Below are 24591 nucleotides of genomic sequence, written 5' to 3'. Positions count from 1 at the left end.
AACAGAGCTAAAATACCTATTAGAGAACTCAGCTTTTCCTATATCATCATCAGCGAAGCTGTTACCAGACGCAAGAGGTGGTATAGTTAGTCTTTTCCATTGTACATGTTTCCAGAATTCCTTTGGATTATCCTTTAATTTCGACTCCATTGAAATGCCATATCAATGCTTTGCAGCTGCCACTGCAACTTTCATTTGTTTCGGAAATTTCATGTAGCTTCAACCAGTTCTCACGTATCAGCTTTCCTTTAAATTTGCTCTAAACTAGTTGCCTTTTGTGTGTAAGACTGCATAACTCCCGAGTAAACCAAGATTTACTTTTACTTCTTCTTTTCGTTTATGTCTATACCGGAACGAAGCGCTTCCTCAGTTCAAACAGCTTCTCTTTAAATATAGACCATAATTCAATTACTCCAGTGTTGTCGGCATGCGTTTCAAATACCGTCCGGTACTCATTCAACGCTTTATCTCCCTTACATTTGCTCTTTCATAGTTATATGCTCGTCTGTTTGCTGTTCCAATGCTTCTTAATTGTGCAACATTCATTTCACAAAGCACAGCATTACGGTCACTTACTCCAGGTAGCACTTGAGTGGAGCGGACGAATTCAGGTTGATTTGTAAGTAAAAAATCTAAGATACGATTCCCGCGTGTCAGTTCCAGAACAGTTTGATGTAACGCAAAAAATTAAACCAAGTTAATCAGTTCTTGACTGGACCGGCCCGAAAAAGAGTGGAAGTGAGGTCGATGACTCCAATCAATATTAGGCAGATTGAAATCACCAATTACCATGAAGCCTGTTTGAATTGCATCAACTGTCACCACCAACTGCATAAGCACATCAACGGATGGATCAGGCTGGCGGTAGAATGAACAGACAGTTAGAACTTCGTTATTATTAAGCGTCAATCTGCACCATACAGCCTCACATTCATCGGCGCCAGCATTTATCTGAGAAGAAGAAATTTAAAATCTAGAAAAATAAATACACCTCTGCCATGCAAGTCTCTGTCCTTTCTATAACATCTAAAGCGATCTGAGAATACTTCACCATCAGCAACTTCATTTGCTAACCATGATTCGGTACCGAGAATAACAGACGGCTTACCATGTCAACTAAAGATGCAACTTCATCACCCTTGTTTTTAATGCTTTGGCAGTTTATTACAAGAAAGGGAATAAGCATTGTATTATGCCGACGCCGTCACCCGACCAGTTCTGCTTCCTTTGTAGTACCGGTTTTGTCTCCTACTACCGGTACTACCTCATTTGTATTATCAAACAAGTACTTCCGTTTGTAATAAGAGTGTCGTACTTAAGACTGATCTTTTCACCACTTTGTTCTCACGACATTTGTTGCTCCTTAATGCACAATTAAATATGTGAAGTTAGTGAGAGCATCAAGCATTATGGATGATTCAGTTTTCGGAAATTGTGAGCCACAAATGTAGAAAATTGTTTAGAGCCTCACTTGGAGTTGATGTTCGTAATGTATGAGGTAAGCCACTATGTTCAGAAAAAGGGTTTGTGTATTGAATTGTAAATAGCCCTAGTGCTCTGTGATGCACCAGTCTTGCACTGTGGCAGATTCGATGAGCAGCTCAATGTTGCTAACAGTGTTATGCACTGTTTTCCACAATGGTATCATACTGCACTGGGATACTAAGATTTTCTTGGGCATCCGAGCACTCCATTCTATTTGTACTGTTGGTGCTTTTGATGAGCTGTGAATTTATTAAACGTTAGGTCTTTTTTAACTACTGCTCTTCTATAAAAGCTGTGATATGCATCAAGCATGTGCACTCACTGGGAAAGTCTACATTATATAGGTGAAATGCAAGCCAACAACAGCACTTTAACACTTACTTCACTTAGTAGGCCTACTATCACCTTGTCTTGTAGCTCACATCAGCTGGCTTATTCAGTTTGTATGTCCTGATGAAAATGTAAGGAAGTCAAACATATTCTGCCGATATTGAGATTGGAGAAAGTAGGAGGGGTCCTATATGCAGCATGAGGTTTCTTGTGCTGTCCCTCATTTCCAACGAAAGCAGCTTATGCTTTTTTTGCTGCTCTTCACAGATCGAAGAAATGAAAGCGTTTTACACAGATATAATAGAGAGTGACCGCAAAAGCCACGAAGAAACATTGGATGCACTGAAACAGAGGCACCGGGAGAAGATAGATGGTGAGTCACACCAATGTTCCAACATAGATTGCTCCTTGCATAGGAGGTCTTTCATGCAGCAACAAGTTTCAGGTTACTTGAAACACCTCTTATGAGTGTGCTTCATTTGCAGTGTTTTTGATGTACGTACCTTTAAGCTTGCTCGAAGAATTTGTTCCTGTTTCTTTCATCAATAGAGCACAGAAGTCTCAGGAACACAAGACACATTTACCCTACAGAGCTTCACCTTTAACTTTTGATAGTTTGAGCTTTGTGTCCTTGCGTTTCAGTGTCAGCTCAGCATGCTCCTGTGTAATGCTTTGCTGCTTTTAAGTTGACCTTCTTGTAATATAATAACAGCAGCACAAAAAACTGCTGTTTAGTTGCCATTTAGTACCCAAGAGGCAACAAAAAGCACATGCGTACGAAAAACGTAGCAAGTGCATTTTGGGTGTGCAGATGATTGCTTGTTATTGTTGCTTTCTTTGCTGACACAATACCAGCTTATAAGTGTCCTGTCAATGTAAATTCATATGCAAAGAAATAGGAACTGACTAGAATGCATCTTTGCATTTCCGTGTTTGTTGGTATTTGTGTCAGTGGCTTGATTCAGGCTCAACACTTACTGCATTATGTTTCCAAACAGCTTCACACGGATTTCACATCAGACTCTCAATTACATGCAAGATGTTCCAATTAGCTTTTCTGTGCATTTTTTATGATGATGGTACATGCTATGTTTACCTGAGCACTGTAACAGCACTCATTGTATGAACTAGGAATAAGGCTCAAATGTGTTGTCGGACCACTATTCCTATGAAAAACTACTGCAAAAATTGCAGGTTGTAAACCCTTTTTGATGGCGTATTTTGAATTTTTAATGTCAAACATATAGCTGTGCATCGACATACACAGTGGTAAAGGGGACAATTGCATCCCTTCCCTGGCCCTCTGATTGGAGGCACTAGTTTGCCTCGTAAAGTTTGGTACCCATAGAATGCGATAATGACTATGAAAGGCAAATGATTCACAGCACAGTCTCACACAGGCTTCACTTTGTTATTCAGAGTGACTGTTTGAAAAGTTCGGTAGCTTTGCTGTGAACTGGATGGAGAACATGAGGCTGCTAAGAAAGAGTCAAGGGCAACAAAGTTGTTGCAAGTGCATTTTCCACCCCTTTTGACAGGCACTCCTAGGCACACTTATGTTGCAGCTGTACATTTAATGCCCACCCTAGCCCTGTTCTTGCTTGCAGCACATTATGTCTGTAATAACGGCATCTTCATTTCTATTACCAGACTAATGCATAGACAAGGACTCTATTAAGTGCATGGCTCTTTTGGGTATGTGAGCAGGGAGTGTGGTCTTGCAGCCATCAACGAGGAATATTCTCTGCAACTGGACTCCATCAATGAGGACCACCAAGCACGCCAGAAAGAGCTTGAGCAGAGGTATGAAACCCTCCAACAACAACACAAAGCATTACAGCAACAGGCCAGGGAGTTCCAGGAGTCTGTGCTCTCAGACACAGACGCCAAGATCCAGGTATGTTCTGCTGTTTTGAACAGGCTGCTTGGGTTTCTTCTGTCTCGGCCACAGACTTTATGCAACTTGGTGTGTCTGCATGAGGGGAATAGTTGAATAGGATTGCATGCCAAATTGTTCAACACGATATTCGGTGTTTTCTTGTGATAACTCAGTGCATTGCGATAATTGGAGCAAGTGTGATGTGTGACGGCACTTTAGGTAGTAGCTGTATGGATTTCATAGTGGATTCATACATTTGAATGTGAATTCATAAATTTAAGTAAGTTCCCAAATTCTCCAGGCCTTATTTTTGTTTATTTTCTCTTGCAGTGCCACATTGTTCGCATTTTTGAACTAATTGTTAACTAGCTTTAGCCACGTATTGCTATTATTGCTAGATTGTCTTGTCTAGAAACCTTAAGGCATTCTTGCCACCCATTATTCTTTTTGTCCATTATAGCATAACAAGCCTCTGCTTGCAGTAAGACCAGACTTCTCCAGTTCTGCAAGTATATAACTACAAATATCTCATGTAACCTATGTTTCACTTGAGAGACCCTTTAGCTCATTTGTTACCTCGCCTATAGAAATAGATCAATTTGATCGTCAATTTTTCTGCACGTTGCCAAACATTTCTATTTCAATTCTTGTTCAAGCAACATTGTACAGCATGTGAAATGATGACTTACCTTAAACTATTTGTCAGATTTGACAATGTGGAAAAATAAAACTTTACTGGAGGTATTGTTGAAACCAGCCTCCAGTGCTCCTAACACTACTTCAATAAAAAGATGCAAAATTCGCTCTTTGATCTGCTTGAAAAAAATCATATTTAAAGGACAGCGCTAGTGAAAACACAGATGCTTCTCTTGGGTTGTCAATTTTCCAATCTGACACATAGGCTGTTTTAATGATGTCTCAAACAATGGTAGATGCCCATGAGTGTATGTTATTTTGATAATTGTATTCGGCTAATATCAAGTGCAACTTTCATCTTCCCCACCATGGGTGGCTTTTATCCATCAGAGCTTCGACAGCATATGCGCAAATTATTATTTGCAATCCATCTCATCATGTGGGGTCTTCACTTGCACAAGAGCATGCAGGCGATTTCAGGCGGACCATCCACCACAGCTTGACTAGCTGTCTAATCTCTTACGTTCTGAACAATGCCTGTGCACGTGCCCTTATTCATTACTGTACAATATTGTGCAACACTCCACATTACTGTACAGCACTGCACAGGAACTGGGCAAAGCAAGTGGAGGCTCCAGCGCCAGTTGAACATGCACTAGACCACCTTGCTTGCATAGAAAAGCTGATTGAATGCAATAATCAAGTATGAGAAGGCTTCTGCATGCTCCCCAAGCTGACAGCAGTTGCTTCATGAGCCTAAATAAGGCAATAAAAAACAAACCAGGTGCCTGCTGCAATAAGTAAAAGCCCTGTGCGATAGGAATTTACCCATTTTCACATTTGCAAAGCTGCTCCCTTTCCGCATAGCATGGGCACCACTATAGCTTGTAATGATGCCAACGAGTCTTCATAATAATTTTTTTGTGTGGTTTTACTTACAAAAATAGGGAACTAGGAACCAGGTGCATATTCTGTATATTACTGTTATTCTTTACTCTCGACACGTATACTAAATATAGCAAATTATTACTTTCATTCGTGTTTCTTGAGGTGTTTGTAGTTTCACATAAGAATTATCAGAAATTGTCTGAGAAATTATTACTGCTATACATCAATTCAGTTCAACACCAGTGAACAGGGTACAAGATTATGTATCGCAGTATATTTCTGTCTTGGAATAAAATGTTGAAACATAAAAGCACCAAAAATGGGCACATTTCTAGAGGGAAGGAGAGAGTTAGCGCTGTTTGTTCCCCTAAACTTTGCATTTTTGTCTGCTTGATCGTATCAACATTTATCAACATTGCCAATATGACATTATTGTGATTGCTTTCTTTTCTTTTGCTTTTTTCACTATTCCCATGTAAGTACTTGTCAAGGATTATTGCCTAGCAAAATTTGTATTTATTGTAAATGAAACATTAATGACATCATTATCTTCTATTTTGCCTCCTTGCAGTGGCTTTCCAAGAAAAATGCAGACCTGCAAAAGGAAGTGGAAAGCTTGAATGTGGTTCTTGAGATGCGTGCCAACCAGATACAGAGCTTGCAGCATGCCAATATAGAACGAGAACGAAAGGCAAGTGTTGCTTTGTGTATACTACTGTGCAAACAGAGTCCGTTGCTATAACCATGTCTTGTGTTACCTATCTTATAACCATATCACCATATCTTGTGTTAGCATTCTGGATGTTAAAGACATTCACTAGAGAATGTAGCAGACAAAACCCATTGTCATAAGCTTTCATCTATATAATAGGAATAAAATCAGAATGTCATCATGTATTCAACTTCGTTCATCTATATTCAATTGAATTGCATTGTATAGGTGCAAAGATTAGTTAAGTGCACAGCAGATCACTTCCTGTGCGCACATGTTCACTTTTTGCTGTTACTTTAGTGAGTACTTATCATTACATGCCTTAAAGATGATGGTTTAAAGATGATGACAGTGGGCCAAAATTCACGAGTTTATTTTTTTTCCACCAGAAAGGGAAATTTCAGCAGGTCCCGGAATTAGGATGCATTTAACAAAATTTATATAAAGCTGTATCTTTTAGAAGTTTGAAATTGCACACTGTATAGTTAGCCAAATTGTATTTACAAAAGGCACATTGCCAATTCACCTCTGTCCTTGAGTTGAAGGTAAAATGCTTTTGTCTTCTTGTAGCAGATACTGGGATTCAGCATAGCTTTCATGCGCACAGTTTTGTGCTTGCCCGATTGCAGAAGAGAAAAGCAGAAAAATAAGTAATTCAATGCACAGTGGTGCATTTTGTCTCATTTGCTGTTGTAAATAAGACGTTTGTTTTCACTTCTCCAGCTTAAACTAACACAGATCGGAATATTTGCCTCCATAGGTTTCCCTTCATTGCCACAGGAAGTAGGGGTGTGCGCAGTGGCGTAGCTAGGTCGTCTAGCACCCGGGGCCCATAGGTCTTCTGTCACCCCCCTCTCCGGGTGTAGCCGGCGGAAAGAGGGGTGTCTTCAGACGTGTATGACACCCCCCCGCCCCCTCACTGGCCCCTTGCACCCGGGGCCCACGGCCCCCCCTGTTGCTACGCCACTGGGTGTGCGAATATTAGAAAATTTCGACTATTAGACTTTTAATGTTAGTAATGTGATTCGAAAACTAGGTACTCGAAAATTTTTGAATATCCTATTTAATAGGAATATCAAATCAGATATATTGCTGGCTGTGCGGGAGCAAATGTGGTTCTTAGCGTTTGCTTCTGTCTGATCTAGGAATATGTCTGATTTTGTGCTGAATTTTGTGATAATTTCGTACAAGGGTGCTTGTAAAGTGAGCTTAGCCATTAGACGTATAAGCAATGCGGGAAAGCCAGCCTCTCAGTAGCACGGGGCACGTGTTTGAAGACAGCGAGGGTGCACTCATTTGCAGTGGCGCACCACCAGTGCGAGATTATTGCTTGGAAGCAAATTCGATGAGTGACAGCTGGCACAGGGTCAAGCGCCTTTGAGTTTGTGGGCATTTGATGTTGTATAATAAGCACAGGTTGGTGAGAACTGACAGCTTTTGGGAATTACTTAATTTTCCAAGTTATCATGAACCAAATACACAATATTTTAGTGTAACGGCTTACTGCTCTAATTTTTTACCATTGACAATGTAATTGTGATGTTCCACCATGTTAAAATAACCAAACTTGCTAATAAATGCATGTGCATATCATCATTTTATATTTGAAGTTAAATATTCATATTAGATTCGTGTTAAAAAAATTTTATAATCCCACACCCCTAAATGAAAGTTGTCCATGAGTATAGCTCCATAGATGAGACTTATCATGCCTGAAGCCATTGCTGCACCAGTTTGCTAAAAAAAAGAAAGGACAGTTTAATGCAAGATAATCATCTCTGTGTTCTATTTATGTACATTGCCACTGCACTGATCTTTGTACTCATTCTTTTCTCTATGCTGCCGCACAGATTTTCACTTTCTTCTCACAGAAATGCATACACCTGCAAATGGTTTGCAAACATTGTTCCCCTATGTAACACATTACTTAGGTGCCCCTGTTAGAGCATTACATGAAACATTAGTGAGGGTCTACTCTGCACCCACATATTGTGTGCATGCAAGGATGATACAAGGGGGGACCCAAAAGTAACAAGAACAGCGTTTGTTGTTGCTGTACATTGCTTCTATCATTCCAAGATGTTACTCACCTTCAACGTATTCTCAAAGTGACACAACGAACTTGTCCTGCTGCGTTATCCATTGTTCAAAGCTGTTCAGAAACTCTGGCAAACTACCTACGGTGATGGCTTAATGGCTATGGTGTTGCGCTGCTGAGCTCGGTGATGCTGGTTCAATTTTGGATATGGCAGCCGTGATTTGATGAAGACGAAATGCAGTAATGCCCATGCACTCTTAGGTTTAGGCATGTTAAGGACACCTAGGTGGTGAAAATGAACCCTTTGTTGACGAATGTTGCCTGCACGCAACATAGCAAAAAAAAAAAAAAGTTTCTTGCTGAGCTTTCATATTGAGTACGAAGTTCATGGCTAAATGTCTTTGGCCAACATGCCAAACTGAATGACTGGCAGCAAGCATCATTTTCTGGTTTAGAGAGGGAACGCGGGACGAGGAAGAACAAGTTTGGCATGTGGCTTGCTTTATTTTGAAAGCACAGTCAGAGGAGACAGACCAATGCAAGACTTTGGCTGCAGCTTTGTCACGCATGCGATGTAAAGCAAATTAAATGTGCACCTACAGTTCACGTATGACGAGAGCTGTCTTACGAATTCCAAACGAAGCCACAGGTGGCTTGGGGCAAAGCCCACTGCCAGTTTTCTGCCTGGTGTTTTCCCCCATATTGCTGAAAAAGCTTCCACAAAATATTTTTTTTTATTTTCTGGTATTTATGTCTTGTCATTAAAGTGTTACTGTGGAAGATGGCATAAAATATACAGGAGCAGCGAATCGCCTATCTTGCAAAGCTTTTGGTGTGGCCAACTAATGTCCCAGCGATAACATGTGGCCAGTGTTCCGCCGTGCTCTCTGCCACGGCTCACTTCCTTTCTTCCAAGGTACTCTCCTCCCTTACTTCCTACCCTAGTTGTGGTTGCCAAATATTAGCACCGTGTGGTGGCCAAGTCGAACAAGTGTGTCAAGAGCCCCTTTCAGCTATGAAAATATTAAGTTGCCTGATGGCTCACTTTCGGTGTTGTCGCCACTTGAGTGTTATATCATCGCGGTGTATTTTTTGGTTGTGATTGCAATGAGTAAAGATGCGATCAGCCAGTTTCCAAGAGTGAAAAAGTATTGTGTAGCTGAAGTTACCCATCACTTTTAACATAGCAAGCGCACTGTTTGAGCAGCAGCGGCTTATTGGCTTAGATGGGGCTCACAGGCACTGTGCTTAGATTTATACTTAGATTAACAGAAAATAATATGAAATGCTTTAAGCCTTGTGGGTGCCAGTTTGCTACTACATTCAGGACCGTGGCTTGAATAAAATTGCACTTGTTTTAAGCAGAGTTCCAGCATACAACAAAAGTGCGCTGACATTCCTGAGGGCTTGCAGTGTGCCGTTACTAACTTTAGAGCACTGCTGCCACCACTCACTGAATTAAGTGGTGTAGTGTGTGTTAAACACACCTGAAAGCTTTTATTGTAGCTGGGGATGTTAGCCTGGTAGCAGGACTCATATTAAATTATAGCATGCCGGCTGAAGCATGCCACTACACAGGTCGAAACATGCCGTAAATTGAAGTTAATGAACACAGACACAAAGATACAAAAAGATACAAAGATACAAAAAGATGCTCATGTAAGCCAAGCTGTACATCATATTTTCTCTGAGTCATAGTCTGAATGCACACAGATGTGAGCCAATTTACAGCTTTTCATCTATGTGTTTCATTAACAGACATAACTTTAGTAAACAAATACCAACATACAAAATTGCATTGCTTAAGGTAGCTGCTACTATGACACAGGCACTCGTAGTAGTAAATTTGCATATTCAGAAGCAATGAAATATCTTGCGAACTTTGTCAGGAGACAAGAGGTGCTTGTTAGCGTGCACACACGCACAGCACCACGCAGGCAACAGTGGAAATGCGCGCATATCTCTACAACAAACGAATTAGTCGGCAAACAGTCCACCATGTCTCACCAACACCACGCCACAACTTGGGCGGCTGCAAGTGATGCAGCTTTAAGTGCTAGTAACAAGTTTCCGTGCCGTTTATGATTTGCGTCACAAAACAGTTGTCTCACCGGGACACAAGTTAGAACGCTTTATCAGGCGAGTTGGCACTCCTGTTATCCCACTCTGTAATTCAGAGTTGCCCAGCACAGCATGCCTCACAATCAGATTGTGTTTTTGGCATGTGGAATCTAGAAAGTTTGCAATCCAATGACCCTCTGTGCCTTGGTCATTTTGTTCTCAATCTTCACATATAATAAATGCTTACCTTTAAGCGCATGTTTAGGTTATAAAGATAGGAAGTCGCAGGGGGCAAGATAAGAGTAGTAGAGGGTGAGGTAAGGTAGCGTTCAAATACAATTTTTGTTGAAAACGCTTGGTTCTGTGTGGGCAGGAGCATTGTCGTGATGCACAAGTTATTTGCCTGAGTTCCGAAAATGGTGGCATTTTCTTCCAGCTGCATCACTTATCTGCCTAGGTACTTCAATGTAAAAATGCTGGCTGACCGTCTAAAATTTCCCAAGATAGAACAGAAAGTGGTGTTGTGAACAGAATGTGTTGTTCTTTGATGTGCGCCATCGTGAAACTGGTGCAGGTGGTAACAGAGGCTCAAAACAAAGCAATTCAATGAGCAGACAAAACTTCACAGAAGAACGCTACCTGGTCAACTGACAGGAGGAATAGTGTAGCATGCGCGCCTAGTCACATAGTCAATATCAACTACCATTTTGCCTCAGTTAAAGAAATTCTCTACCTTTTTTACCTCTAGGTCCCCCATCGTATATAACAAGTGCTTAGCTGCAGAAAGGTATCATTCTCAGCTCGGTAACCACTGTTGCATTGAGGAGTCATCTAAATCTATAGCTTTTGCGTTCTTGTTATTTGCAGCTAAAAGAAAAGGCGAGTATTACAGCACTTGCAAAAAAAAAAAAAACACTGGTGCATTTTTGTTTTGAAAGTGTTACAAAATAATGTTGCATGGGGTGCCAATGAGGTCATTCACTTAGGTTACATCAGCCACCCATTTTGCCATGCACGGAGCACTCAAAACTTGGCCCTTAAAGTTCACAACCAGCTCCCAGCACCCAAACAAGCTAGATGTTAACAGGAAGACTCGAGACTTCAAGTGACAGTGGCGAAACAGGATGCTGCCTTGACGAAGAAAAGCTCTCTTGTCGAATGGCTCCAGAATGAGGATTCTTTTTTGATTTATTGCTTAATAGAGCAATGCCTTATGCAGTACCCCTCAGTTGACTTCCGAGAAAAACATCGGAATTCCACGCATGCGTGGAAATCAGTTATAAGAAAATCTTTTATTGATGTTTGTTGAAATATCTTCACTTATATGTAACTGAATGCTCCACGCTCAGTGCAAGCGCTGATCCAATTTTGTCCACTTTACTTCTTTCTCCACACTATGCCTTTGATGCTGACCTTTTCAATTTTTGTTGCCGACATCTTCACTGGCTTGCCTCTTGTTCTGCCTTTCTATTCGGGCACCTACCCAGCGACGCACGCCCACTCTGGGGAAGTGGCCAACAATGCTTGCATGCCCAGTGCCACATGTCTAATGGCACATGCCCAGTAGCGCACGTTACTGTGTAATTAGCGAGACAGCAGCAGGCCAGCAGCCATAAAGAGGGGTGCTGGCAAAGAAAGCTTCGTTATAAAAAAATGTTTAGGTAGCACTTTTCGGTCATGACGCACTGACAATGAGTACTTAGCTGTATGTGGTTATTGCTTCTTACTTGGCACATGCAGATCCCAGAGGATCAGTAGCCAAGACACAAGAGGAGAGAGAGAGGGAGTTTACTGAGAGCTCGACTGCTCATTGATTAGGTGGTGTGCTTATTCGATTGTGAAGAAGTTTAAGGGATACAACATTGCTGCATGTAGAAGGGAAATGGGTTTCGCTCTATACTTTACCCTAGCTCTTTAGAAGGTTCAAAAGTGAAGATTAGACTGGAATGGTTGAATACAGACTAAACAATTATTGACCACGAAGGTTTATTAGAAATTAACCGACCGTTTCATAGTTGTCTAGACTCCTTTACCAGAGGTGGCTTCGGCAAGCTGCAGCAGCTTTTAATGTGAAAGCATTATATGGCTAATGAAGCGGAAAATTTGGCGAGCATCCGGCGTTAACATCCGATGGTACTAAAATGCTTGTGACCAAGTGAAGGCATCGCGTTTCCGGCACTGGACCTGCTGCGGCTCACACTGCGTAATCACACGGTGAACTGCCACAGCATCGCATGGATGCTGTAACCCACATCCAAAAATTTACTTTGCCCAGTTCGAAAATTGAGTTGATTCATGTTCAAAATCTACCTGGCGCACTATCAATTGACTCACCCCCAAAATTGACTTTGCCCAATTCAAAATATGAGTTGATCCACATTCAATGCTTTTGCAGTCGATGCACGTAAGGTGACTCTAAGTGCCTCTGTAACTTTCTGGCCCTAGCGGTAGCTCCCTCGACAGGCTGCCCTGTGCAGGCCTTGCATGTAGGTTGGGGCAACATTCCCTATGAATGCTTTTCATAATTGTGAAAAGAGCTTTCTTGCAAGGCAATTTGCTAAGCTTATGATGGCAGAGTCATTTTTTGCAGACAGTATGTATGAAAACAGTTTCCTTCTCTTGCGACATGGAAGATGTTTATGCAGCTCTCGTGATGACACAATGTGCAAGAGGCAAGCCCCAGCATGTACGGCTAGCATATCATCTTTATTCAAACCATGACCATTGCCACCATTGGTTAGGCAAATCTGCAATACAGAGAAACGCACTTGCAAATTAGAAAAAGACCTGTTGTTATTGTCACGCACTGACTGAGAAAATCTGTGGCTGTGCAGGAGGAGGAGTTAGACCGGTGCAAGGCAAAGATGCAGAAGATGGAGGCACGCATTGAAGACCTTCAGGAGCTACTGAACGAGAAAGCCAAGGTGCAAAGGTGAGGAGCCTTACTAAGCAAAAGTTGTGCACTGTAAACCTGACACTGCTGCAGGCACCTCTGATAGATTACTTTCTTGTCTTTCTTGCATGCTCTGCAGTGATAGTCAGTTGAAGAAATTGTGTAAGAAAATGAAAATTAAATTTGACAATGCGGGCAGCATAAATGTAATCGTAAACAAGAATTTGCTTCTGTTAATCCCACACCAGCTTATTTGAAACCCTCACTGATATTATTTGTATCTCGTGGTCCTATACATTCAGTGTTCTGTACAAAGGGTGCTCATACATTTTTGTAGCAGCAAAGTGTTGTTGATTCTGTCTTCATGCCACCCGTGTGTAACGAGGTTCCGTGTACGTCAAAGAAGTCCATGTGGGGAAAAGTAATCTGTAGCTCTCCACAACAATGTCCTTCGTAGGCTAGACGTAGCTTTTTGCAGGTGGTACTGTGTGAGAATATCAGTCACATCATTGAAGCACTTTGTGTGGAAAGTATGGAGAAAGCAAATTTATACAAAGCATACAAGGAAATACGTTTAGCAGCCCATCACAGCAAATTACAAATGCACAGTGTGCAAAAGAGCGCTGCCCATTTTTATTATCGATTTATTTTATTTTCAATACTGCGAGTCTCTTTCCGAGACCATAGCAGATGGGCGTACAGATTGTACATGCAGGTATAATAATACATCAGCACCACGTGGCAAAACAAACAAGAATCCAATGCAGTGATAGTCATCACAAAGGTATAAGAGCTAAAGGTATACACAATAACTTTCCTTAATGATCATTAGGAATAAATGGCAAGCTGAAATTCTATGAACAACACACTTGTAATGCCTATAACTTACACACACCTGTAATACAAATTCAGCTAATTTCAGTTGGCATATTGCGATTGCGATGGCTGCTGCACTAACAAAAACAGAAAACCAAGTTACTTTACTAATCAATTCACCCATAGACATAATGCAAAGTGTCACAGATGAAATGCATCTGTAAACAGCTGCATGTTCCGGGGCAAGTCCTAGGAGCATCCACTTAAAGGGATACTCAAGAGAGAAATCGCTGAGCTGCGTTAGTGAATTAAGCTTCTGCAATACCAAAAAGGCCAGTTTTACTGTGACAGGAGGCATGGTAAGCCAGAAAAGATGCAAAAACGAGACAGGTGGCAACATCACCTGGTGAAGTTTTGTAGTAACTAGACGTGGTTTCATGACTTTGATGGTGTCTCCTCCTGCCTTAATTAATCTATCAGTAAAGATGGACTACATTATATTTTAAAGGAACCAAAAACGAGGTCATTTCATCAATTGAAACTTCCTAAATATGAAATAGTACTTTGAAAACTCTGACGTCACACTTGTGCACTGGTGTTCAGGTTTCAGTGTGAAGCTTAAAAAATGAGATCGACTTTTGTTTTCTCTTCTAGTAACTGGAAAAGTAATTAATGTAGACTTCTGATGTAATACTTCATCAGTCTAAATTGAATTTGTTTTTCTCCTTAGTGTCCCTTTACAATGAATAAATGTATTTTTGATTATTGCGAATGCAGAACGGGCTGTTGCTCTGACTTTGTACATCAACTGTTGCTTTGGGCAACAAATCGCTATCAAATTTTTATCTTCAAGCTCCTGTCCACTTTCAATTGTCTTAGTGCTCTATACAACCTCTTTTTGTGTGGTTATGCCAACCCTGTGCCACCCAGCCGTGCACTAACGCAAGGGTTTCACTTCCTCTTCTGTGTGCATTTCAGCCAACTGTCCGTGGAAAATGCCAAACTCAGGGAGACTTCGGAGAAGCAGAACCGCCAGCTCTCTCGGCTGGACATGCACAACGAGGAGCTAAAATACAAGTTGCGCGAGAGCGTCAGCTCTCCAATACGCGGTAAGAGCTGCAGCTTGCTCACTCTCTTGTAATGTTTCCTTATTTGGCTAACTGCTGCCATCTGACTTTTCTTGTTATGCCACAGCTCAATATGCATAAGTAGTAAACACTAAAGCTCACTTATGTTGCCTGGGCCTTAAGGAGATGTGCAGGTGGAATAATTATTTTTAGAATTTGGTTTTAAAATTGTGCTTCAACATTTTTTTTTTCCATGTGTAAGAAAGACAAGGCACTTCTCCAGCCAGAGGACTGAAAAATTATTTGAAACCAGGCATGGTAGCTGTAGGGGCTTTATTTTTCTATTCATGCTCGACTGATCAGGCTCACAACTGTAGTATTTGCCCAAAATACTAAACTTCCTAAATATGAAATAGTACTTTGAAAACTCTGACGTCACACTTGTGCACTGGTGTTCAGGTTTCAGTGTGAAGCTTAAAAAATTAGATCGACTTTTGTTTTCTCTTCTAGTAACTGGAAAAGTAATTAATGTAGACTTCTGATGTAATACTTCATCAGTCTAAATTGAATTTGTGCTCAGGCAAAGGCTATGCCTCTTACATGTGAGGCTGACAGACGAACAACTATTGTCTCTCGGTGTTCCTAATGCAGCTGGGTCTCTCGAAAGCAAAATTCAGTTGCTCTGCCCCAAAACAGGACTTTCTTCATGCACTGTTGTGGAGGTGGGCAGTTACTTCTACAGCCTTATTGTGGTTCAACAGAGGCCATGAAGGCTTTGAGCAGGTTCTACAGGAGTTGGGCATCTTTCAAACTCTAGAGTTGATTGCTCTAAGCAACCGAAGAGGCCAGAAAAGAATTGAAAAGACTGGAAAGAAGACAGCTGAGATAAATCTTGTCATCAGCTACAATGCAGCAAAGAAACCATGCCTGGAGGAGAAAGCTTGCAAGCATTCTGAGGGTGCCACATATACATCAGGAGAATTTTGATTTTACACTCCTTCTGGCAAGACTGGTCTGCATTATGGCCAAATTTCATTGATCATCAGCAATAGTGAAAGGCATGGTTAAAAACTTTTAGTTTCGTCTTTCTCTTTATTTAATATTTAGGCTTTCGCCTGCTTGTGCACAAAAGCTTTTGTACTCATCAATCTCAGCCGAATTTTGCATGCATATGCACAAGGGTGCATTGAATGCAGATACTATTTAGGTTTTACTGTAATTTGCAGCAATATCAGCGATGTGCACTTCCGAAAACTACAGTAGAATCCCGTTCATGCGTTTTGGAAAAAACCGCGAGAAAGAATGTATTAACCGGGAAAATGTACGATCTGAAGTTACTAAAAAAATTTGACAGAATTATCTATTGTTGACATCTGCATAACGTGAAGTGTTGCGTGGATCGTTGCGGCACGAGATGCCGACGCGCGTCGAGCTGGTGGTGCTCTGGCAGCCCGAGACGCGCTTTGTTGTTTTCCTATTGTGTGGTGTTTAAGAGGAAGACGGGAAACAAACAAAATCAAGCTAGTGGGCGTTACCGGATGCCGCCGACAGTATGCTAACAATGGCACTACGCACCACGCGCTGTAAAACAGATAGGTGAAGATGCTTATCGCAATAAGTTTGGTGGCGATAGCTATGAATGCGGCATGCAACGACCCGGGCGGAGATTTGCTGGTACCGAAATAAGAAACTGCGTGCCATCGAATTCATGTGAGACTACTGTTCTCGATCGCGCGCACCTAGTGCCTTTTCTTGTTCACATGGGACCTAGCACCCGGGAAACATATACGATCGCAGTCTGCAGCAGGTAACTGCGGCGCGTCTCGGTTACCCCCTATTAAAAGCGTGCGCTACGCTTCCAACGGCACCACACACTGTGAAACAGGTGGGCAAAGATGCTTATCGCAATAAGACTGGCAGTGATAGCTTTGAATGCTGTGTGCAGCGACCACGGAGAAGATTTGCTGGTAGCGAAATGAGAAACTGAGTGCGTGCCGGCGTTTTCATGTGAGACGGGCAAGCGAGTATTGCGGTGAAGCTGCCGCAGCAAGCAGCTATACTGTTCTTGATCGCGCACGCCTCGCGCATTTTCCTGTTAAAGCAAAAGCTTTACTGGCCTAGTCGAGCGAGTTTCACCGTGCGTGACAGTTTGACTTTGAAGTGAAACCATGCGACTCGCCGTCGCTGCTGCACCGACCACCGCCTCGTTGCCCATGTGACTAACCACGTGACTCACTGATCGCTTGAAAGGGAGACTGCACCGCTCTCTCTTGCCGCCTCACAGTTTCTCACTATAGCTGAGCCAGTGCTTCAGGTCAGCCGTTGTTCGATGGAAGGAGGGAGCGAGGACGCTGGTTCACCTGTGCCGAAGTTGTCTGCGCAATCCCAGTGGCAAAAGCAGCAAGCTGCGTCGGACCATCCTGCAAGCTTTCGCTTGCATAACCGGGCCTAGCCGAACTAAGCCGCAGCGATTTTTTACATGGCATCTGGCTGCCGGAAAACATATCATACAATCACAGTTTGGTGACGTACTGAACGTTGGTGACGTACTGAACGTACTGAACGTGCCGTAAAATTGTGTTTTCTGGGACGTATGAACCAGTAAAAAATGAGCGTACCCCTATTGGGTCATTTTTGGTGTTCTCGACTGCAGACTGTGCCGGGATAACTTAGGTAATGGGAATGTATCAACAGGAACGTATCAACGAGGTTCTACTATGCTCACTATTGTTCTTGATAACGATTGAGAATAAATATTTTTCTGTAAATAATAAAGCTAAAAAAATTGTTTGCAATTTGTTTTCCGTAACAAGCAAAGTACAATATGCTCCGACATATTTTTTTTTATTGGTTTCTTTCTTGCCTTCCTTTTTTGTGGAGGTTTATTGGATGAAAAACTGCATAGTGACTAAAATGAATGTGTTTGTAGGCTTTAATGGTTCTGAATTTATTCTTTTGTGGAAACTGTTGTTTATGCTGTATGGGTGTAACTTAAATTCCTAAAAACATTCGTGAATAGTACAGGAATAACTTTGTGCTTGTGACAATAGTGCACACTTATGGACACCACTAGTGGCTTTAAAAATTTTGGAACTATTACCTTGATATGCTGGTTCGGTCTTTTAGCGATGCTAAAGTAGCATGAAATGCAGTAAAAATTGTTTGCTCAACCAACAGATTCAAGAGGCTATTCAATATATTTGCTGTTTTTTTGTTCACTCCCTCGTGAAAATTGTAGATGGTGGGAACAAAGCAAGAGCACGTAGCACTGCTCACAAGAGGTACTCCGTGGCTGACCCAACAGCCATGTCTCAGTCCTGGCACGCGGCCGACCACCAGTCCTCTCCACGTGCCAGCAATGGCGGAGGCAGGCTGCTGGGTGGAGCACATGGGCCGCACCGTAGCAACCAGAGCTCTCACTCCCTTCCACGCGGGTCCTCCGAAGGATTCCAGCCCAGGATGCGACGCAGCATGTCCGAGACGTCACCACCTCAAGATGCCTGCGTGCAGCAGCTCTTCGCATCTTTCGCGGCAGCAGATGTCAGTGGTGACAGCAGCATAGATGACTCCTTATCGACCTTTGAAAACACACCCTGCTCTCAGGATGACCTGCTACGGCTGACATGGGTCAAAGAGGATGGTGACCTTCTTCAGCAAGATTCTGAAAGCCCAAACACTCCTCGTGTGGATTCCTCGTCTTGACAAGGCACATCAGCCGCACGAGTTTCTTCTCCAAGATGTGGCACGTCTGCTTTGCAACTGGCTAGAGCCAGGGGCTCGCATGTGCCGCGCTTGCATGTCGCCACAACCACCACTTCACGTCCCGTGCAAAACAGGTCTCCTCGCTCGTCGGCAGGCGAAGAGATGGCCCCGGATGAAGATGCAGCGAACCATGGGGAAACAAGGCCGAAGTCAACTACGGGGCAGGCTAGGTGCGGACGTACTTAGGCACTACTTACAGGTCGCCGTGTGTCTCTGTCAAGGGCCCCCCCATTCTCTGTGAATCCCCCCGCTGGCTTGTGCATCTCGCTTTTTTGTCAGCTCCATCCACGACCGCCATTGCCATGGGCTGCTAGTCAAACTGGTGTCTGTTTTCTCCCCCCACTGTGCTAGTTAATGATTGTTTGTTGACTGTGTGGATGTTTGCTTTTTGTGACTGCTGGCTCACTGAATATGTAATCTTCTTTTGCTGCTTTTGTGCGTGTCACGAAGAAAAACATTGTGGGACCATTTCGTTGCCATTGTGTGGCAAGCGGCGGCTATCAAATGTGCATCTTGGACGTCGAAGTGGCTTTCTGGTGTGCTCGTGGAGGGACATTCTTTTCAAAGCTCTGTTCATTTTTATCTTTCTTAATTAAAGAATAAGGATATATGTGTGTTATATTTTTATATCCTTGTGATAATTGTTTCATTGATATGTTGAAAGCTTTTTTTTCTGTTTAATAATATTGATTTAAAAGAAAGTGTACATTGTGAAAAATTGTCTACACAGATCAACATTCATTATCTGTTAGTAATTGTGCTCTTAATTTACTTAGGTGGCTTATTTTTAGTGTTGTTTTAGTTCCTCCCATGGAAATAATGTTGCTGGTATGTTGAGCCTGTGATAGCTGGTGTTGAATGCTTGGCGTATACTTCAAAGAAGAAAGCACTGTTGCGAGCTGTGCTTTGCAAAAGTTATTTACTGCAACGTTGCTTTGACATTTATTTTAATCTATTGAGTGAATCTGGGCAACATGGTCAGAGCTTAAGTGTATAACTGCAAGTTTTGAATATAAATATTAAATTGCCCTCCTCTAGCTCCATTTTTTCCCCTAGTTAAGTGCAGCTATATTTATGAGAGCATGCACTGTTCCATTGTTTAGCACATCAACAAAATAATAAAACTTGAGACCACATTTGTCCTGCTGAATCCTCTTTACCCACTCAACATTGTAGCAGTTGTGTGCACGCCTTGTTACAAGCAAATGAAGCCTGGACTGAAAAATTAAAACTAACCGAAGAAAATGAAGATTGTTTGTGGTAAGAAAGCACATTTATTCGAAGTAAAGTGGCACAAAGCACCGAAGTGCAGAAAGAAACTTCTTGCTGCACATTAGTGCTTTGCACGGCCTCTGTGTTGTGAACTTCAGCCAACTTTCCCAAATTGCTATCCTGATTCAAGGCTTGTTAGCATGCTTGTTTAGTAGTTTCACAGTCCCTTCTAAGGAAAAGTTATTGCACGCCAATATGAAAGGAATCAATTTTAATGTTAGCGATTTGTCCTGGGGCCATATATTGCAAAGATGCTAGTCAAAGGTAATATGGATGGCCGCCACAAACTTAAATAGAAAAGACGTTTGCTCTCCCATATGATTCTACCAAGATTGTGAACAGGATGTGATGGAAGCCCTACAACAGCGTCCTGCAAGAGAAATTGTCACATGAAGTGGCTTTGGCACTTTTGACACTTTGCACATGATCTTGCATTGAGGTGGTTCACTGGATTTTAGGAGGGGGTCCAGAGTCTGGGATGGATGGATGGATTGCCTACATACAGGTAGCCCGAGCTAGAAAGGAGCATGATTTTAAATATATGGTAGGGTTATTGGCGAGTGGAACAAACTCTTTGTTGCTGCTACTTGCAAAGCCTAGTCACTATCCTGTAAGTAGCCTCGTAAAATCAAAGCGTTATCATATTACCTGCTTAGCCTAGTGTCAAAGTTGCAGGGCGAGCGTATAAAAACCACCAGGTGAAAAGTTTCTTGTCATGTAGTACATTAAGTGATGAATGCTTCTACACTCTCTGCATACAGAATGAACAACGGAGAAATTGGCATTTGAGATGCACATACGAGTGGAAATTCAGGCCTGTTGGTTATTTATAATTGGAAATCAGCAAGTAAAATAAAGAACATGACAAAATATATGAAGTGCTGCTCTTTAAAGCAATCTAGGAACCCAGGCATCACCGAGCACAGCGAAAAATAAGTGAACGTGGCACGCAGTCTGGGATCAAAATAAGAACTTGTGATAGAAAAGGGGTGCTAGTAGGAAAGCGAGAGGAGGGTGCAGCGGAACCACCATGAAGCGGAAAGCGGAGGAGGGTATGGCAGAGGAAAGTGTAGTGCGGCGACAGTGGTTGCGAGATGGTGCCAGAGTAGTGCTCATCATAAAGCCCCTGAAACTGCACGTTGTGTTCTTGAGTGTTCTTGCACTAAACACAACACAGTTACCTGTTTTCAGTCAGCTTGGCATGTCATTCCAACGAAAGAAATTGCTGAAAAGCCTACTTGCTTCAGATTTTAACTTTCCGAAGTGATATGTCTAGGTCATTCAGAACAATTTAGAACATGAAAGATGTTGGAAATTGTTGCGCCACTTAAAGGTATCGACTGATAAAGCAGAAAAGCCACAATCTTTATCATCAGCTGGGATCACACATTGGGACTGTTCTTTCAGGAACGACTTTATGGTGCAAGGTTGGCCTGGATATGGTCGTTTGGAACATGGCCAGAGTGCCAACTCTTTTGCACATGCAAGTCTCTTTTTTACATTTTTAAAAAATAAAATGTTTGCATAACAGTGGTTGGCAACTGTCTCAAACCCTGTAAGCAAAGTCTGAAGGGTGACTCGACAGTCTGTCTTCTGTCGCCATCGTGGAGACTTGTCTATATAATAAGTGGCTGCTGTAGATATATATACACACTACACACACATGTATAAATGTGCCAGGACCATCAACTACGAGTCGTCTGCTGCAAGGACAGCCATGCAATCACACTGAACACTTGCCAGAGGTATTAAGCATTTGGACATATGGTCTTTGACTGGTGTTTCTGTAAACAGTGTACTGCGCTGTGGTGAAGTAGGCAGTCAAGAATTTGGCTGTCTGGTTTGCCAAGGTCAGGCCCTTCTTAATTAATTAGCACTGGGTTTAAGCCTGGTCAAACATATATACATATAATGCCGCTACACAAACAGATAATAACGATGCCAACATGCTTGTTAACCGTTGCCATTCTGATTACATGATTTTAAGCGCTGTGGCTTCATGGCCTGCTAATGGCACGCCATCACCTGGTGATTTAGTTGTCATCTGTAAGAGTTCTGTGATTCAGGCTACTTGGATTATTATACGGCCGCACGAAACAATGCGAAGAGAGAGATACGGAGCACTTGGTCTGTTTTCGTGATCTCCCTTGTTTTACATGCTGTTAATTACTGATATGGACTAGCTGAGGAGGTTGAAGAAATATTAGGGTGGACGTTCTGCAACCCCGGGAAGAAATAACGTATGGTAATTTATTCAACCGTGTTCAGAATTTTCAGAAACGCTGGGATCGGCCCTCGCATCGCTTTTGTCACTGACGCAAAGCAGTGGACAGGACCTTGATGTGTGATAGGATAGTTTAAAAGGTCAAAAAACTTATGCTAGCGGCCATGATCAAACTTCCAGCAAACTGAGCAAACTGCCAAACTCTAGTACAGTGGCATGCTGCTACAAGAAGTGGTAAGTGTAAGAGCACTGATGCCTCCGCTGGCAGCAACTATCATAGCATTTATTCATAGTTTATTATTGGCCATCGCTTTTGATGGTCTCATTCCTCCATGTGTCGGGATCAACCGACACGAACCACTTTATTCTATATGACAAACAGGGAGGAAGAGGAAGAAAGACATTTATTGAAAAATAAAAGAAAGGACAAGCAGGTGTCTTTCTGCTTGTGTTGGGAGGCACCCTTAGTCCAGGGCTCCTGCGGCTCTTGCTGTCTTTCGGGCCTGCCGTACCACTTCCTGCTGGTTATGAGGGTTCGAACTAGTCGGCACGGCCTCCCACTGCACGGGTGTGGTGTTGGGTATTTGCGGGGCCGCCTTCACATTGGGGCACAGCCATGTGGTGTGATATAGGGAGGCGTAGTCATTACAAAAGGGACATTAGTATGAGTGTAGCGTAGGGTTATTGCGTGTAGTCTGCTTGAATGGGGGTATGTGTTGGTTTGTAATTGTTGTCACACTACGGTGTGTTCGCGTGAGAGGGTCTTGTGTGGAGGTGGGTATTGTCACCTGTTCAACCTGTGGTATTGTAGTATGGTGTTATAAAGGTACGGGCTCCATAGATGCGGCCGTATCCCTTTCTTGTTGCGCCCAGGAGGCTTGAGCTCGGGCTACAACATGCACACACTGATTTCCATGGAGGGACTCCTGTCCTGGAGTCCATACTATTTTAACGTCTAGGAATTGGGAGCGCTTTCACAATTTTTCCATGCTTTCCGTTATCTTTCATTCGCTACTGCAATTGGCTGACATTTCAAAAGAAAATCCTCTGCGCTCGTCTTTGTCGTCTTGTCTCCTTTCGTATCTTTTTTGCACTGCCCCCTTTTCAAGTATGTTTGAACCGGTGCGCAGCAAATATCTCTAGCAAAAAAGACTGATAGAAATTTCTTCAAGTCTGTTAGGAATATGTATATGTAGTACAGGTCCTTCTATGAGTCTGATATATTCCTACCTGACCCATAGAACTCTTTACCAGACTGGTAGGCAGCAGATAGATCTCACTGTGCTGCCTACAAGACCAAAAAGCATGATGTATCAGTCTTTTAAACCCTGATAGAGATCATCATACAACATACAGAAATCTAATTGAGGCACTGATAAAGCATGTTAGAAATAGCACACACATCTGTGCCCACATGCCTGATGAGATGTTTCTAAAATGAACTGAATATACAACCCCAAACGCATTGCCTGCCACGTGAACAGGTTAACAAACACAATTGGGATATTAGAGTATCAAATTAAAATGAACTGTGTAAACTGTGCAATTATCAAAACTTTCTACAGCTTGTACGCAGATATATTATCCTAAACATGTTTCAACGTAAATTACAGCACACATCTTCAAAGCACAGCAGCGTTACTTAGAAACTACATTGGAGAAGTTGCATGAGAAAAGTATCAGTCCATTTTTGTAGCAGGTGTGCTCTAGTTCTTTTAATACAAAATTGCATCTACAAATTTTGCGAGACGAATGTGCAACATTTAATGCACATCCAAAACAGGATTACTGTTGCAATAAAGGTTATTTACAAAGGTAAAACAAAGCACTTTCAAGACTGTGGATACTTACTGCAGCTCTAACATGTACGGCAGAGTTTGTGAATGCCATAAATTAGACACTACCAAAGTGATTTCATTAAAGCTTCTATCTGGGCCAGTTGGTGCATACTAGATTTGAAAATGATAACAGCGCTAATGCATGCATCCACAAAGGAACAAGGACGAGACACAAGCGGCATGACTACCAACATGATTAGGGTGTATTTTATACTCCATTATCTAAACAATAAGCTAGCAACTTTAGCCACATTTAGACAAACACATAAGAGGAAAAACACAGACTGAAGTACCAACATCACCATGTCCATTTGTGCTCACAGATGCTGCATAAAATGCCATGTCTAATTGGCACATGTTTTTACCATATTCCAACTTCATATGAAGCTATTTTCTCCAGACTATGCCCTTTTTCATTCGTCCCAAAAGTGTTGTGATATGTGACAGGACACAAGTGAGCTTGTGCAAAAAGAAGAAAGTGGCATGGCACACTGACAGGAAGCAAGGAAACAGGACGAGCATTGCTATTGGTACAAGATCTACAGCAACACATCAGAACATGACAATACAGCAATATTATTTAAGCAAAAGTGAGTACAGATCTGAGAACTTATCCAAGTAAGAACATGGATTTGCAATTTTTAAAACCACATATTCATGAACAAAAACAGCCAAACATCAAGCAGACAT

The 24591-nt window shown here is 42.2% G+C and overlaps 1 protein-coding gene across 3 annotated transcripts in view; it reads left to right on the top strand.

Annotated features, from left to right (window-relative positions):
* Positions 1 to 19703, top strand: part of LOC142578699 (uncharacterized) — a 145238-nt gene extending 125535 nt beyond the window's left edge. For all 3 annotated transcript variants that reach the window (XM_075688193.1, XM_075688195.1, XM_075688194.1), the window contains 6 exons: positions 2083 to 2188; positions 3540 to 3712; positions 5790 to 5909; positions 12864 to 12961; positions 14717 to 14847; positions 18044 to 19703. In XM_075688193.1, coding sequence (XP_075544308.1) covers positions 2083 to 2188; positions 3540 to 3712; positions 5790 to 5909; positions 12864 to 12961; positions 14717 to 14847; positions 18044 to 18507 — 1092 coding nt within the window. In that variant the 3' untranslated portion in view covers positions 18508 to 19703. The remainder of the gene's footprint in view (positions 1 to 2082; positions 2189 to 3539; positions 3713 to 5789; positions 5910 to 12863; positions 12962 to 14716; positions 14848 to 18043) is intronic.
* Positions 19704 to 24591: the final 4888 nt, after the last annotated feature.

Source organism: Dermacentor variabilis, chromosome 4, assembly GCF_050947875.1.
Source record: "Dermacentor variabilis isolate Ectoservices chromosome 4, ASM5094787v1, whole genome shotgun sequence".
Taxonomy (NCBI): Eukaryota; Metazoa; Arthropoda; class Arachnida; order Ixodida; family Ixodidae; genus Dermacentor; species Dermacentor variabilis.
Note: the sequence above shows the minus strand (reverse complement) of the source record. Positions and strands in the feature narration are given on the sequence as shown.